Source organism: Hippopotamus amphibius, chromosome 16 (genome assembly GCF_030028045.1).
Source record: "Hippopotamus amphibius kiboko isolate mHipAmp2 chromosome 16, mHipAmp2.hap2, whole genome shotgun sequence".
Classification (NCBI taxonomy): Eukaryota; Metazoa; Chordata; class Mammalia; order Artiodactyla; family Hippopotamidae; genus Hippopotamus; species Hippopotamus amphibius.
The window spans coordinates 58,449,362-58,463,169 of record NC_080201.1 but is presented as its reverse complement, the minus strand read 5'-3'; the positions used below and the strand labels follow the sequence as shown (position 1 = coordinate 58,463,169).

Here is a 13,808-nt window from a genome sequence, read left to right as displayed (position 1 = left end):
TGTGGTGCGTGGGCTCCTCTTTGTAGTGGCTTCTCTTGTTGTGGAGCACGGGCCCTAGGCACGTGGGCTTCAATAGTTGCGGCACATGGGCTCCACAGTTGTGGCTTACGGGCTCTAGAGCATAGGCTCAATAGTTGTGGCGCATGGGCTTAGTTGCTCTGTGGCATGTGGGATCTTCCCAGAGCAGGACTTGTACCCATGTCCCCTGCATTGGCAGGCAGATTCTTAACCACTGCGCCACCTAGGAAGTTCGTGTTCTCTTTCTTGATCTGAGTACCAGTTACAAGTGCGTGCGTGCAGTCTGAAAATTCATTTCGCTGAAAACTTGAGTTGTACACTTCTCTATCCATATGTTATCTCCCATAAGAATGTCCTTAAATTCACTACCAACAACAGAGAGGTATCCTTGGTAGTTTGGCAGTGTCTACCAAATTCATAAATTCCATTTCTAGGAATTGATCTGCAGTTAAACTCATGGAAAATTAGGGATGTGCTAGCGCCTTCTATGCAGCATAGTTTGTAAGAGAAAAGACTAGAAATGACTTAAATGTTGTTCAGTAGAGAACTGGTTAAGTGACCTATCCAGGAGAGTATTACTCAGCTGTAAGAAAATGGGGGTGGTGGGGGGGTTGGAGGAGAGAGAGGGAAGGAGAGAAAGGAAATTAAGACATTCTTTGTGGACTGAACCAAAATAGTCTGCAAAAATGTATTCTTAATTACCTTAATGAAAAACATAAGTAATTTTTAAAATTTAAAATTGGAGGATTCTGACCAAAAAAAGTATTAAGAGTAACAAGAAAGGTAAAAATATTTTTAGTTATCTGCTATCATTTCCATTAAAAGTAACACAAGTTGTGCTTATTTGCTTAAATCTGTGTAACTTCTCCCTGAGAAAAATACTGGCTGTCAGAAGAGGTGGCCTTGGTAGAAGACTTTGGTTTTACTATATAGCATCATATGTATTTAGAATTTTGTATCCTACGAATATATCGCCAAAATTTAAAAATAAAACGTGCAAAGATTAAACAAAAAACCTTCTGGGGGGGACTTCCTAGGTGGCACAGTGGTTAAGAATCCACCTGCCAATGCAGGGGACACGGGTTCGATCCCTCACCCAGGAAGATACCACATGCCATGGAGCAACTAAGCCCGTGCACCACAACTATTGAGCCTGTGTGCCACAAATACTGAAGCCTGTACTCCTAGAACCCGTGCTCCACAACAAGAGAGGCCACCACAATGAGGAGCCCATGCACCACAATGAAGAGTAGCCCCCGCTAGCCACAGCTAGAGAAAGCCCGTGTGCAGCAATGAAGACCCAATGCAGCCAATAAATAAATTTATTTAAAAAAAAAAAAACCTTCTGGGGAGAGGCACTGAGTAACCAGGTGCTGGGCAGCTTTTCATCATAAGTTTTTCGGTACAAATAACTTGTTGCTATGTGCTACTATTATTTTGATTTAAAAATATGTTTCCAGGGACTTCCCTGGTGGTGCAATGGTTAAGAATCTGCCTGCCAATGCAGGGAACACAGGTTTGAGCCCTGGTCCGGGAAGATCCCACATGCCGCGGAGCAACTAAGCCCATGAGCCACAACTACTAAGCCTGAGTGCCACAACTACTAAAGCCCGCGTGTGCACCTGGAGCCCGTGCTCCACAAAAGAAGTCACTACACTGAGAAGCCCACACACCCCAAGGAAGAGTAGCCCAGGCTTGCCACAACTAGAGAAAGCCTGTGTGCAGCAACCAAGACCCAATGCAGCCAAAGATAAAAATAAATTAATTTAAAAAAATGTTTTCTTACATGCAGCCCCGAAAGAGCTACAAATTTGCCCTACTCCTTCCCAAACCAATTCTCCACCTGCTGCCACTAGGGGGCAGTATGTTATCATGTTTACAATTAAAAGCTTCTAGTTGCTCTTGGATTAAAATTACAACCCTCCCACAGAAAGCAATTATAAACTCTGGGTAAAACAAATCACTGTCTATCCCTTATCCAAAGTTAAATTAGTCTATTGACATATTTTAGCAATGCTGCTTTTTAATGTATGATTCATTTTCTCAGTTTTTCCTGTTGACTGTGGTCTCCAGGAGGAATATACTTTCCAGTTTAATTTGCAGTGCTTTAGATACTTGTTTGGTTATACTGGAAACAAAAGCAGGCCCATTGTCACTTTGAAGGGTGTAAGATAATCTAAATTGGGGAATAATTTCCTTAAGGAGGGCTTTCACCATTTCAGAGGCTTTTCTGCCCAGGTGGGATATGCCTTCACCCATCCTGAAAAAGTGTCCACAAACACTAGCAGGTATCTGAAATTTCCTGCAGCTCAAGGCATTTGAGTAAAGTCTATTTGCTGATACTTGGTGGGGCAGTTCCTTTTTGTTAAATCCCCCTCGCTCCCTTCCTTTCCTTCCTGTGTGACAGATTTTCCCTTGGGTTTCTGACCTTTTTTTTTTTTCCGGCCGTGCCCTATGGCATGTGGGATCTTAGTTCCCTGACCAGGGATCGAACCCACACCCCCTGGCATTGGAAGCATGGAGTCTTAACCACTAGACTATCACAGAAGTCCCTCCCTTGGGTTTCTATTACCATAAAGTGACAACTATCTGACGTTCCCCACTCTGCTGTAATAGAGCAAATGCTTGCACCTAGGGGATTTCATCATTCTTCCCTGTAATTTCTCCACAGAATAACTATAGAGCCATTCAAAGGCCACCATAAAACCATAAATAGAGATCGAGCATCTCTAACCATTAAAAGGATGCCTTTGGCCTTGGCGTTCACCAACGGTGATTAATTCTGGGATGGGGCTTCCGGTGATTTTTTGAAACCAAGTAGAACCTTTCTCTTCTCCCTGGGAATGTCCTACTTTCAGACAAGAACAGACAGGTGTGTGTGTGTGTGTGTGTGTGTGTGTGTGTGTGTGTGCGCGCGCATGTATGTCTGTGTGTGTTTGTGTTCTTTTCCTCCATTTGACATCAGTCTGTAAATGAAGACGTGGTACCAAAACAAAATGGAATACCCCAAACAATGAACAAAACCTTAAATAAATCCTCAAGTTTGGTCTTGGGTTTTATGCATCACAAGAACCATCAACTCAATCCCCATGCAGTGTAACTCCATGGAGAGCTGTTGGATCCAGACCACAGGAGACCATAGGCGATGGAATTAATACAGCAAAGGTGACAGTACGTGGGACACAGGGTCCCTAGGTAATCCCCCCCAACCCTCCTGGGATCCTAACAGGTACTGTGGCCACACAGTGTTACCATAAAAGATCGTCTTCCTCTCAGTCACGGGTTCACAGCTGTAATCAGATCATCTACCCAAAATGTGCCCCAGAGGACTTTCTTTAGGGATAGTTGAAACATTCCCCAATTTTTAAAGACAGAAACACAAGACAAAACACAAATGGCGCACACAAATGCCAGCATCCAAAGAAACAAACTGGTTCACAAATCAGGATAAAGTCCAGCAATTATAGCCACTCTCCAACCCACTCCCCAACCAAATACAAAACAAATTGGCTTATTCTGGAGAAAAAAGCCCCACCTGGAGGGAAAAGTTTTCGGCTGTACGCACTGGAGCGACTTACCCTACTGTCTGGAGCCCGTCAGCTCCCACAGGTCAATTTCTTGCTCCAGTTGCCAAGCGATGGGGCAGCTAGTGCTGCTTTGGGGAATTTTGAAGGGAAGATCCTCAGGACAAGTGGCCCCGGCAGCTGCTAGGGCTTTACCCCAAAATTTCCCAACCGGGGCCAGCTGGCCACAAGCAGCAAGGCTCCTGGCTGGCTTTGCCAAAATTGGTACTGCTCATCCCACAACAGGTCCGTAAATTCAGAGATGAGTTGTTGGGGCAAAGAATAGTGACTATTCAGAAATCCAGCAGACTGAGAAGATGGTGGCCCAGTGTCTCAAAGAACCACCTTCCCTGAATTAGAATTCAGGCTTCTTTTATACTAAAAGAGGGGAGAGACAGTTCTGGTTCCGGGTCAGACTCCAGAGGGGATGTGTTCCTTTCTTCCTTCCCACAACCATTCACAGGTGAGCCTGGTCAGGAGGTTCCCTGTGAGCTTAACAAAGGTATTTTAGCTTGAGGCTCATTACCTGGGAGGCAGGGTTCCCCGAGATGGGTCATTATGTCTAATTTAAGCTCACAGGCAAATCCCTTTAGTGGTCAGCTTGTAATAGAATACAAAAGTTCTTCCCTATTACAAAGTGAGTGGAGAGTACAGAGAGTTGCTGATTTTCTCTGCTATTAACATTTTGCACTAGTGTGGCACTTTGTTATAATTGGTAAGTCAGTATTAGCTAAACTGTGTAGACATATTAGGGTTCACTTTTTTTTTTAAGTACAGTTGACTTACAACGTTGTGTTAGTTTCTGGTATACAGCAGAATGATTCAGCCATATATATATACGTATATACATAAATGTGCACATATATATATATATATATATATATATATATATACACATTCTTCTTCACATTCTTTTCCATTATAGGTTATTACAAGATACTGTCTATCATTCCCTGTGCTATACAGCAGGTCCTTGTTGTTTACCTATTTTATATATAGTAGTGTGTATCTGCTAATCCCAAACTCCTAATTTATTCCTCCCCCCTTTCTCTTTTGGTAACCATAAGTTTGTTTTCTGTGTTTGTGGGTCTGTTTCTGTTTTGTAAACAACTTCATTTGTATCATTTTTTAGGTTTCACATATAAGTGAGATCATATAATATTTGTCTCTGTCTGGATTACATCACTTAGTATGATCATCTCTAGGTCCATCCATGTTGCTGCGAAGAGCATTATTTCATCCTTTTTCATGACTGGGTAGTATTTCATTGTATACACAGACCACATCTTCTTTACCTATTCATCTGTCGATGGACAGTTAGGTTGTTTCCATGTCTTGGCTATTGTAAACAGTGCTGTAATGAACATTGGGGTGCATGTATCTTTTAGAATTAGTTTTCTTTGGTTATATGCCTAGGAGTGGGATTGCTGGATCATATGGCAACTCTATGTTTAGTTTTTTTAAGGAGCCTCTGTACTGCTCTCCATAGTGGCTGCACCAATTTACATTCCCACCAACAGTGTAAGAGGGTTCCCTTTTCTCCACACCCTCTCCAGCATTCATTATTTGTAGACTTTTTAATGATGGCCATTCTGCCCGATAGTGTGAGGTGGTAGCTCATTGTGGTTTTGATTTGCATTTCTCCAACAATTAGCAATGTTGAGCATCTTTTCGTGTGCCTGTTGGCCATGTGGATGTCTTCTTTGGAGAAATGTCTATTTAGGTCTCCTTCCTGCCAGTTTTATTTTTTGTCTCCAGGAACAACCTCAAATCCTGCCCAGCCCCCAGAGCCCCTTCTTCAAATGCCTTGTCCCCTCCTTCAGCCCACAGCCCCCCAACTCCCAGCACGTTCCTCTCACAGTCACAGCCCCAAGGCCCCTGTCACCCCCTCAGAGAGACACACAGATGAGGCCCCAGCACTGGATTTTATTGCCTCCCTGGCAGAGAGGAGGCACCCTTGGGGCAAGTGCTAGGGGCGAGTTTGGGGCACCCAGGGGAGTGTGTCTCATCTCTGTGATGTGACTCAGATTTGGAGCTGGGTTTGGGGGTTAGCGGAGGCTGAGCTTGGCATGAGGGACCTTGGTCTGGGCTGGGAGACTCCGCCAGGGAGAAATGGGTGGTCCCTCCCTTTGTGTCTGTGAGCCCCTGGGGGATGCTGGGAGGGGCTGCAGTGTCTCAGGGAGAGAAGTTGACCCGGTGGGTCCCTGAGAGCCCAGGGGCAGGGGGACGCCAGGGGCTGTGTCCGCATGCTGCAGGACCGGACAGGAGGGGGCCTGGCCACTGGGGCCCCTCCGTGGGTCAGCCCAGGGGGCGACAGGCTGCAGTGGGCGCGCTGGGGCTCAGAGTTCGTCATGGTGACGTGTCAGGTCCTCGCCATAGTTGGTGGCCTGGCTGCCCACGAACATGTTCCAGTTTCCCAGGATCTCGGCCTTGCTCAGACGCCCGTCCTGAGGCGAGTCAGAGGTCAGTAGGATGATAGGGGGCCCTGCCTGGGAGACTCCTCCCTGGAGCTAAGTATAGCCCCCAGGTCTCTGTCCCCCTCCCTCTGGGTCCCTGTCCCCCTCTTCCTGGGTCCCTGTCCCCCCTCTGATCTCTGTCCCCTCCTCTGGTCTCTGTCCCCTATCTCTGGGTCCCTGTCTCCCTCTCCCTGGGTCTCTGCCCCTCCTCTGGTCTCTGTCCCTCTCTGGTCTCTGTCCCCCTCTCTGGGTCTCTGTTCCTCCTCTTTTCCCTCCCCACCTCGATCTCTCTGGCCCTCTTTCTTTCTCCAGCCAAACAGGGACCCCAAAGCCCCAGGTCCACGTTTTGGTAATTTCTGCCCACAGGGCCAGCCCCATCCCCCAGTGCCCGCCTGCCAGCCCCCATCCGCGCACCTTGTCCGTGTCGCTCTCGTGCAGCAAGTGGTTGGCTTCCACCAGGGGCTGGTCCTGGGCGGGAGGCAGCACCCAGTGGCCCACCTCACTCCCGTCCAGCTTCCCGTCCTTGTTCAGATCTCGGAAGTCCCGGAACTGTTCCCGCTCTGTCTGCACCCAGGCCGGCTCCTCCTGTCCGGGCTCCGGCGAGTACAGATCCGCTGGGGTCGAGGTGAGAGGGGGTGACATCAGCAGCGGTGGTGCCGGGGGCCTCCCAGCCCCGCTCTGACACTTCAGGACCCCAGAACCTTGGACCGCCCACTTCACTTTCCTTTGCCTCAATTTCCTTTTCTGTTAAATGGGGTTGATAACCAACCCGACTTGCAGGCGATCAATATGCTGCACGTGAAATTGACTTCACTGATTGATTAATCATTTGATTGATTGACTCATCCATCCATTTGATTGATACACACGAGAAACAGTCTGCATTGTGTGGTGCAGTGCCTGGCACCTAGCAGGGGCTCATATGAAGGAGCAATGAGTGAAGATTTTTATAGGAGATCCTCTAAAGCTATGCTTTGATCAGCTCACCTCACCCAGAACATCCTTTGAGATTCTAGGAGCCTCTCATTTGCTGCAATCATTTGTAAAATTTGAATTTGAAAATTTGAAAAACTTTTTACCCCAAGGGCCCACAGATAGATTTGGAAGACATTACAGCCTGACAAGTCTTTTTATACCAGACATAAAGCCCCCATAATTAGGACAGAATGCCTTCCTCTCCTTGGGGGCCAGGCCAGGGAGCTGTCACAGGGATGTCCTCAAAGATGGAGCAGACACCAGACACAGAATTACCCACTTAGCCTTCAGGCTTCCTTTTTTCTTTTCTTTTCTTTTTTTTTTTTGGGGGGGGGGATGTGGTTAGGCATGCTGTGTGGCATGCAGGATCTTAGTCCCCTGACTAGGAACTGAACTCTGCAGTAGAAGCATAGAGTCCTAACCACCGGACCGCCAGGGAGTCCCTTGAGTTCTTTCTGACCAAAAAGAGAGAGGGAGACTTCTGCCTTCCTTGAAGATAAAAATAAACGATGCTTAAATAAAAATGTCTTGCCTGTTTTCAAACTTTAAAGACTCCCATACTGGAACTTCCCTCATGGTGCAGTGGTTAAGAATCCACCTGCCAATGCAGGGGACACGGGTTCTAACCCTGGGCCGGGAAGATCCCACATGCCCTGGAGCAGCTAAGCCCGCGCGCCACAACTACTGAGCCTGCGTGCTGCAACTACTTGTTGCTCTGCAACAAGAGGAGCCACTGCAGAGAGAAGCCCGTGCACCACAACAAAGAGTAGCCCTGCTCTCCACAACTAGAGAAAGCCCACGCATAGCAATGAAGACCCAATGCAACCAAAAAATAAACAAAAACAAAAACAAAAACCTCCCACACTGAATAGCCTTCCATTCAACCAAATTCTTTGCCCCCGTGAGGACAGGGACAGAGGCAGGACCAAGGGGGAATTTGGGGATGTCTCAAGGGCTCCCAGACATCCTGAATAACAGGAGACAGAGCGTTTGCTGTGTAAATGCAGGTTCAAGACAATTTCCCTGACATTCTACCCCAACCAAACACAGCCCCTGAGCCCTGATTTTGTAGAAACTCCATACCCATCCAGGAAGGGACCTGGTTTGTAATATTCTCTGCTCTATCCTCAACCACCTCAACATGCAGCAGGTGCTCAATAAATGTTTCCTGGCCCTGGTACACAGTAGGTGCTTGATAAATGCTTTTTTGGTCTGGCACACAGAAGGGACTCAATAAATGTTTCCTGAGCCTGGCACACCATAGGTGTTTGATAAAGATTTGCTGGGTCCAGCAAATATACATGCTCAGTAAATGTTCCCCAGGCCTGGCCCACAGTGGATGCTCAGTGAATGTTGGGTTGGCTGGATGGACCCAAGCAGTGGCCCTGATCCCACTTCAGAGAGCCTTTGCTCTAATGGCTGATATATATCAGCTGCCACCCATGCTCAGGCGAGGACAGGCGTCCTTGGGGAGGGAATCAGGTCCCACTCACCGATGTACTCCTCCACTTGAACATAGCCGTCTTTGTTCTTGTCCAGATCCTCTAGGGTTTCCTGGGGAGAAAGAGGCATCGGGGCTAAGAAAATGCAGAAACAAAAGAAAACAGTCAAACAGGACAAAAATAATAATAATAGTTTAGTCATTAAGCATAGTTGAGGAGCTTGAGTTCCTCTTCAAGGGCTATAGATAATATTCTGAGCCATATCTTTTGAGCTGTCTTATAGATACTGAAACCCCCACCGGGTGGAAGAAGTTAACTACCTCTGGCATGCACAGGGGGTACAGGAGAAATTTCTGTACTTTCCACCCAATTTTGCTGTGAACCTAAAATGGCTCTAGAAATTAAAGTCTAATGGAAGAACTTCCCTGGTGGTCCTGGGGTTAAGAATCTGCCTTCCAATGCAGGGGACTTGGGTTTGATCCCTGGTTGGGGAACTAAGATCCTACAAGCCACGGGGCAACTAAGCCCACCTGCCACAACTACGGAGCCTGAGTGCTCTGGAGCCCGCGTGCCACAACTAGAGAGGAGCCCATGTGCCACAACGAAGGTCCCAGGAGCCACAACTAAGGCCCAATGCAGCCAAATTGAAAAAAAAAAGAAGAGGAAAAAAAAAAAATCCTGCCACTGCAGAGAGACAGAGCTGCCAAAAAAATTATAGTACAGTAACAGAAGATGGGGGCCAGCAGGAATGCCCTCAGAGCAGACACTCCCTGTCTAGAGCTGTGATTTTCCTGGGGTTCAGCCAGGATGGGGTCTCCCTAAGCCCCTTCTGGGGGATGTGGTTTTCTGAAGGCAAGCTGGGTACCTGGACCACAGACATGAGCACAGAAAGGGAGAGGCCAGATCAGGAGAGATCAGACACTGTGGAGGGTTGAAGAGTGGGATTGGAGCCCCCAAGGTAAGCGCTGGGAGGCTAGTCCTGGCATGAGAAGACTGGGTCCCGGGAGGGAGAAGGGGGGAGGGAGACAGGGTTCCTCAGGTCCCCACTCACAGCAATCACAATGTCGCGCATGTAAGGGAACTCCTCAGGGTGCAAGAAGGCCGTCAGCTCTTCCCGAGTGGCCATTGAGTCCCCATCCTGGTCAGCCACCCGGAAACGCCGCTCATCCCGAGCCAGCATTTTCTTGTAGGTCTCTGCATCCTCCACGTCGTGAAATTCTTCACCTGGGGAAGGAGGGATCTTGGTGGGATGTGCTTGAAGACAAAGGGATCTGGGACTTCCACCTTCCAATGCAGTGGGGGCACAGGTTCGATCCCTGTTCTGGGAACGAATTAAAGTCCCACGTGCCATGGGGTGCGGTCAAAAATTAAAACAAACAAAAAGCACAAAGGGATCTAACTCAGGGGAGGCAGGGCAGGGAGACCTCCACCAAATTAATAATAATTAAGAGTAGCTATCTTGTAGTGAGAGCTTATTAGGTGCCAAGCTCTTTATCTACAAAATTGCAATTAATTCTCACAAAAGCAAGTAAAGTGAATTATTTGTTTTTCTTGTTCGGGTGTTTTTTGGCCTTGCCGTGCAGCCTGTGGGATCTTAGTTCCCCGACCAGGGAATGAACCGGCGCCGTTGGCAGTGAGAGCGCAGAGCCCTAACCACTGGACCGCCAGGGAACTCCCAGTTATTTCATTTCGTCTCACTTTTATGAAGGAGAAAACTGACTCTCCGAGAGAGGAAATAACTTGCTCAGGGTCACGTAGCCAGGAAGCATGGACTTTGAGTTGACCCTGGACCCTGCAGTCACGCCCTGGTGCAGTAAACTGACAGCTTGCTGGACACAGAGGAGGGGAAGGGCATTTTCAACAACGGGAACAGTATGTGTAGAGTGTAGAGGATTGAAGAGCGTGGCGAGCTCAGGAAAACTGCAGAAAATCCAGTTAGCTGGGGCAGAAAATGCAGAAAAATGGTGGAGTATTGGGTGAGGCTGGAATGAGGAGCTGAGACGCCCTCCTGGGGACCCTGGGGAACCATGGGGGGCTGTGAGCAGGGGAGGGTCAAGGTCAGCTCTGAGTGTGGAAAGATCCCTCTGGGTGTATGTGAGGGACAGGCTGGAGGGGGAGGCTGAGGTGAGGGTCCAGGAGGGAGTGGATAAGAGCTGTGGGGCACCAAGGACTGGGGTGTGGGGATGGAGAATCCAACGGCAGGGGCAGAATAAATGGCTTTGGGGTTCTCAGGATGAGAGGTCAGAGGTCAAAGGTCAAGCTGATAGGGCTTGGGAGGTAGATGTTCCCTGGTCAAGGATCTGAAGTTCCCCAGTGGATGTCAGAATGAGAAACCAGAGATAAGGGATTGGGGGTTTCAGGGTGATGGGGTGCTAGAAGCGGGTAGACCCTGGTCAAGGGTCGGAGGTCAGAGGTCAGGGATCTGGTTAACGGACTGAAGGTTCTCATGATGAAGGTGTCAAAAAGGTCCGGGTTACTGTGTGTGCGGGGAGCAGGGGTCGGGTCTCCCCGCGTACCCGGCTCGTAGTGGCCGTAGGTGGCGTTGCGCAGCTCCTCCCAACCCACACGGCCGTCGCGGTCTGTGTCGTACGTGTTCCAGGCCGCGCTCACTGAGTCGCGTATGTGCCGCTGCTGCGTGTGTGCGATCCACGCGCGGAGCTCGGCCAGCGACACCCAGCCGTCCCCGTCCCCGGCGCGGTCCATGCGGTCCACGATGCGCCTGCGAGCCGGGGCGGGGCACACGTCAGTCTCGGGCCCCGCCCACCCCCGGGTCCCGCCTTCTTCCAGGCACTCGAGACACACCCCCATATAGGGCTGAAAATGCGGTCCCTGAGTCTCCGGCAAATTGGGAGGAGGGGCCTGTCAATCCTGGTACCACCCCCACTTCAGGGCTCTGCCCCCTCAATCCAGGCTCCGCTCCCAGAGGCCATAACGCCCTTTCCGAGATGCGGCTGGCCTGTGGCACCACACGCCCGTTTTGGGGAAGGACCTATGACAATCCAGGGTCCCACCCTCCACTCTGGCCCCACCCCTCAACCCTGCACGTGCTCCAACTCTAGCTTGAACCAGCTGCGGTGGGGGCGGGGGGCAGGGAGTCACACCGCACCCATCGCCCGCAGATACCCTGTCCCAAGACTCACTCCGAATTCTGATTGCCACGGCTGCATACTCTCCGGACCTCTTGCGGTCTCAGGCCCCGCCCCCTTCCCCTGGCTCTGCGACTCTTCAGACCCTCTAGCCACCCTAGCCCCGCCCCCTGCTCGGCCCCCTCTCTGGCTGCGCACGTTAATTTCAGGCCCTTATCCCTGCAGCCCTGAAATATGCTGCGACTCGCCCCTTTCCTCTAGTTTTTCCCCGCCGTTATCAGGCTTTGCCCTAAGACCAGCAGCCCCAACACTGCAGGCTCGGCCTCCGCCCACTCCTCCCCGTGCTCCAGCCTGATCCTCTACACCTCCATGTCGCATGTCAAGCCCCTTTAGGCCAGCACCTCATGCCCCTTCTCTCAGGCCATGCCTGTCTGCTCCCAGGTGCCATCCCTCTCCCCTGACAACGCCCTGTCATTGGTCTGTGTCCTCGCCAAACCGCTAACAGAGCCCACGTGGAGCTCTTCTTCCTGTCACCGTCCCGTAGCCCCCGCGTCCCAGTCTCCAGAATCGAATTTGAGATGACCCTGCCCAGGTCGCCGATCCCTCCGTCTCGGACCAGGCTGTCTCTGCTCGGATTAGTCAGGGTCCAGCTACCCTGAGGTTCCAGCTGTGGCTAAGAGCTTGGGCTCTAGAGACAGACATTTAGGTTCAAACCTTGCCGCCTCTTCTTGCCAGCTGTGTGACTGTGGGCAAGTCACTTGACCTCTCCGTGCCTCAGTTTTCCCCTCTGTAAAGTGGAGATAAATAATAGAACATACCTCACAGGGTGGATGTGGGGATTAAATGACTTAAGCCTTGTAAAGCACTCTGAACAGTGCCAAGCATTGTAGTAAGTGCTATGCCAAATGTGTTACTCTATCACTGCCTTTCCTCCCCCATCCCTCCTTCACCCAACCCCATTCATCCACACTATCCCAGCCAGTAGATCTGACCACCACCGCTATCTCCACCCTGAATCTGGCTACCCTAGTCTCTTGTCTCCCAACTGGAAGACTGCAGTCACTTCCTCACTGGGCTCCCTGCTTCTTGCTCCCTGTAGTCTGTTCCCTGCATGGCAACCAGAGGGATCCTGTTAAAACCTGTCAGCTCACATACTCCTTCTCAGAGCCATCCCATAGCTCTCATCTCACTTAGAGAAGAGCTTAAAACTTCACAATGGCCCCAAAAGCCCTGCACAACCTGACCCCTTTGTTCTGCCTGCCGCTACCTCCTACCATCTCTCTCCACTCACTGGCTTCCAGTCACATAGGCCTCACTGTTCTTTAGACACATCAGGCACATCAAGCCCGCTCCTGCCTCAGGGCCTTTGCACGTACAGTTCCCCCTGCCTGGAATGCTATTCCCCCATATACCCACGTGTCTCAAATATTACCTTCTCCCCGAGGCCTCCCCTGACCTCCCTCTTTAAAATTACAACCCTGAATTCTCCTCCCCGCCTCCGTCTCTCTCCTACCCCAGGCGGGCTTGGCTTTCCTCTGGGGTGAGCTGGTCGAATTCCTTGGCCACTTCTCGTCCCAGAAAAGCCTCATGATCATACTGGAAGTTCCCATGAGCATCATCGTGAGGGGCCTCGCTCAGGGGGGCCGCGTGGTGCACCCTCCCCTGGTCATGAGGGCCGGCGGCAGGGGATGGCTTCCCCTGGGCTCCGCGCCTGAGCAACAGCAGCAGCAGCGGCAGAAGTGATGGTCGCCACATCTTCAGTCCCTGAGGAGTGGTGGAGGCTAGGAGTCAGGGCTCACCGAGAACAGGACAGAGACGGGACCGGAGGATGGGGATGGGGGGAACCTAGGACAGGGCAGAGAGTTGGTAGCTGGCTGCAGAGTTTTGGGCTCAAGAAGGGACAGGAAGGGGAAAAGGGAGGCGGGGTTCTCAGAGGTCAGACCAGCTGTGGGGACCGAATCCTCTGAGGAAGTCCCAGAGCGGCAAGTGGGGAGGATTCAAACCGGAGACGTGGCGCACTTCCCACGCATAGTTCGGGGCAGGCTCGTGGCCAGAAAGAAATCATGCAGGCTCCCCGGCATCGCTTTCAACCTGGTCCCCAATCCTCCACCCAAGCGACCCCAACCGTCCTCCCTGGACAGGCCACCCGCCTTCGCCTCCCTTTACCCAGTCAGGCAGCTTCCCTTCGCTCTCTACGTTCCACTCTGCTTTCTCCAAAAAGATGCCCAATTTGGCTGCTCTCCAGCCAGGCCCCGCCTCCTGCAGCGC

At 50.7% G+C, this 13,808-nt stretch overlaps 1 protein-coding gene across 2 annotated transcripts; it reads right to left on the bottom strand.

Moving 5' to 3' along the window:
• Positions 1–5,487: 5,487 nt before the first annotated feature.
• Positions 5,488–13,789, bottom strand: RCN3 (reticulocalbin 3). Of its 2 annotated transcripts, none has more exons than XM_057712153.1 (7): positions 13,707–13,789; positions 13,054–13,304; positions 10,971–11,173; positions 9,506–9,678; positions 8,506–8,566; positions 6,452–6,651; positions 5,488–6,028 (listed from the first exon to the last, which is right to left on the bottom strand). In XM_057712153.1, the coding sequence occupies exons 2-7, from the start codon at positions 13,293–13,295 to the stop codon at positions 5,921–5,923; spliced, it is 987 nt and encodes a 328-aa protein (XP_057568136.1). In that variant the 5' UTR covers positions 13,296–13,304; positions 13,707–13,789; the 3' UTR covers positions 5,488–5,920. The 2 variants fall into 2 exon arrangements, with proteins under 2 accessions (XP_057568136.1, XP_057568135.1); XM_057712152.1 differs by having other exon boundaries at positions 13,054–13,385; positions 13,707–13,734.
• Between the last annotated feature and the right edge of the window lie 19 nt (positions 13,790–13,808).

What these genes read in the sequence shown, in the direction of transcription:
- RCN3 (XM_057712153.1), bottom strand. Translation starts at nt 13,295, where the DNA reads ATGTGGCGACCATCACTTCTGCCGCTGCTGCTGCTGTTGCTCAGGCGC. An exon ending in GAAAGCCAAGCCCGCCTGGG is followed by an intron (nt 11,174 to 13,053) that starts GTAGGAGAGAGA and finishes CCCGGCTCGCAG; the next exon opens with GCGCATCGTGGACCGCATGG. An exon ending in CTACGGCCACTACGAGCCGG is followed by an intron (nt 9,679 to 10,970) that starts GTACGCGGGGAG and finishes CTCCTTCCCCAG; the next exon opens with GTGAAGAATTTCACGACGTG.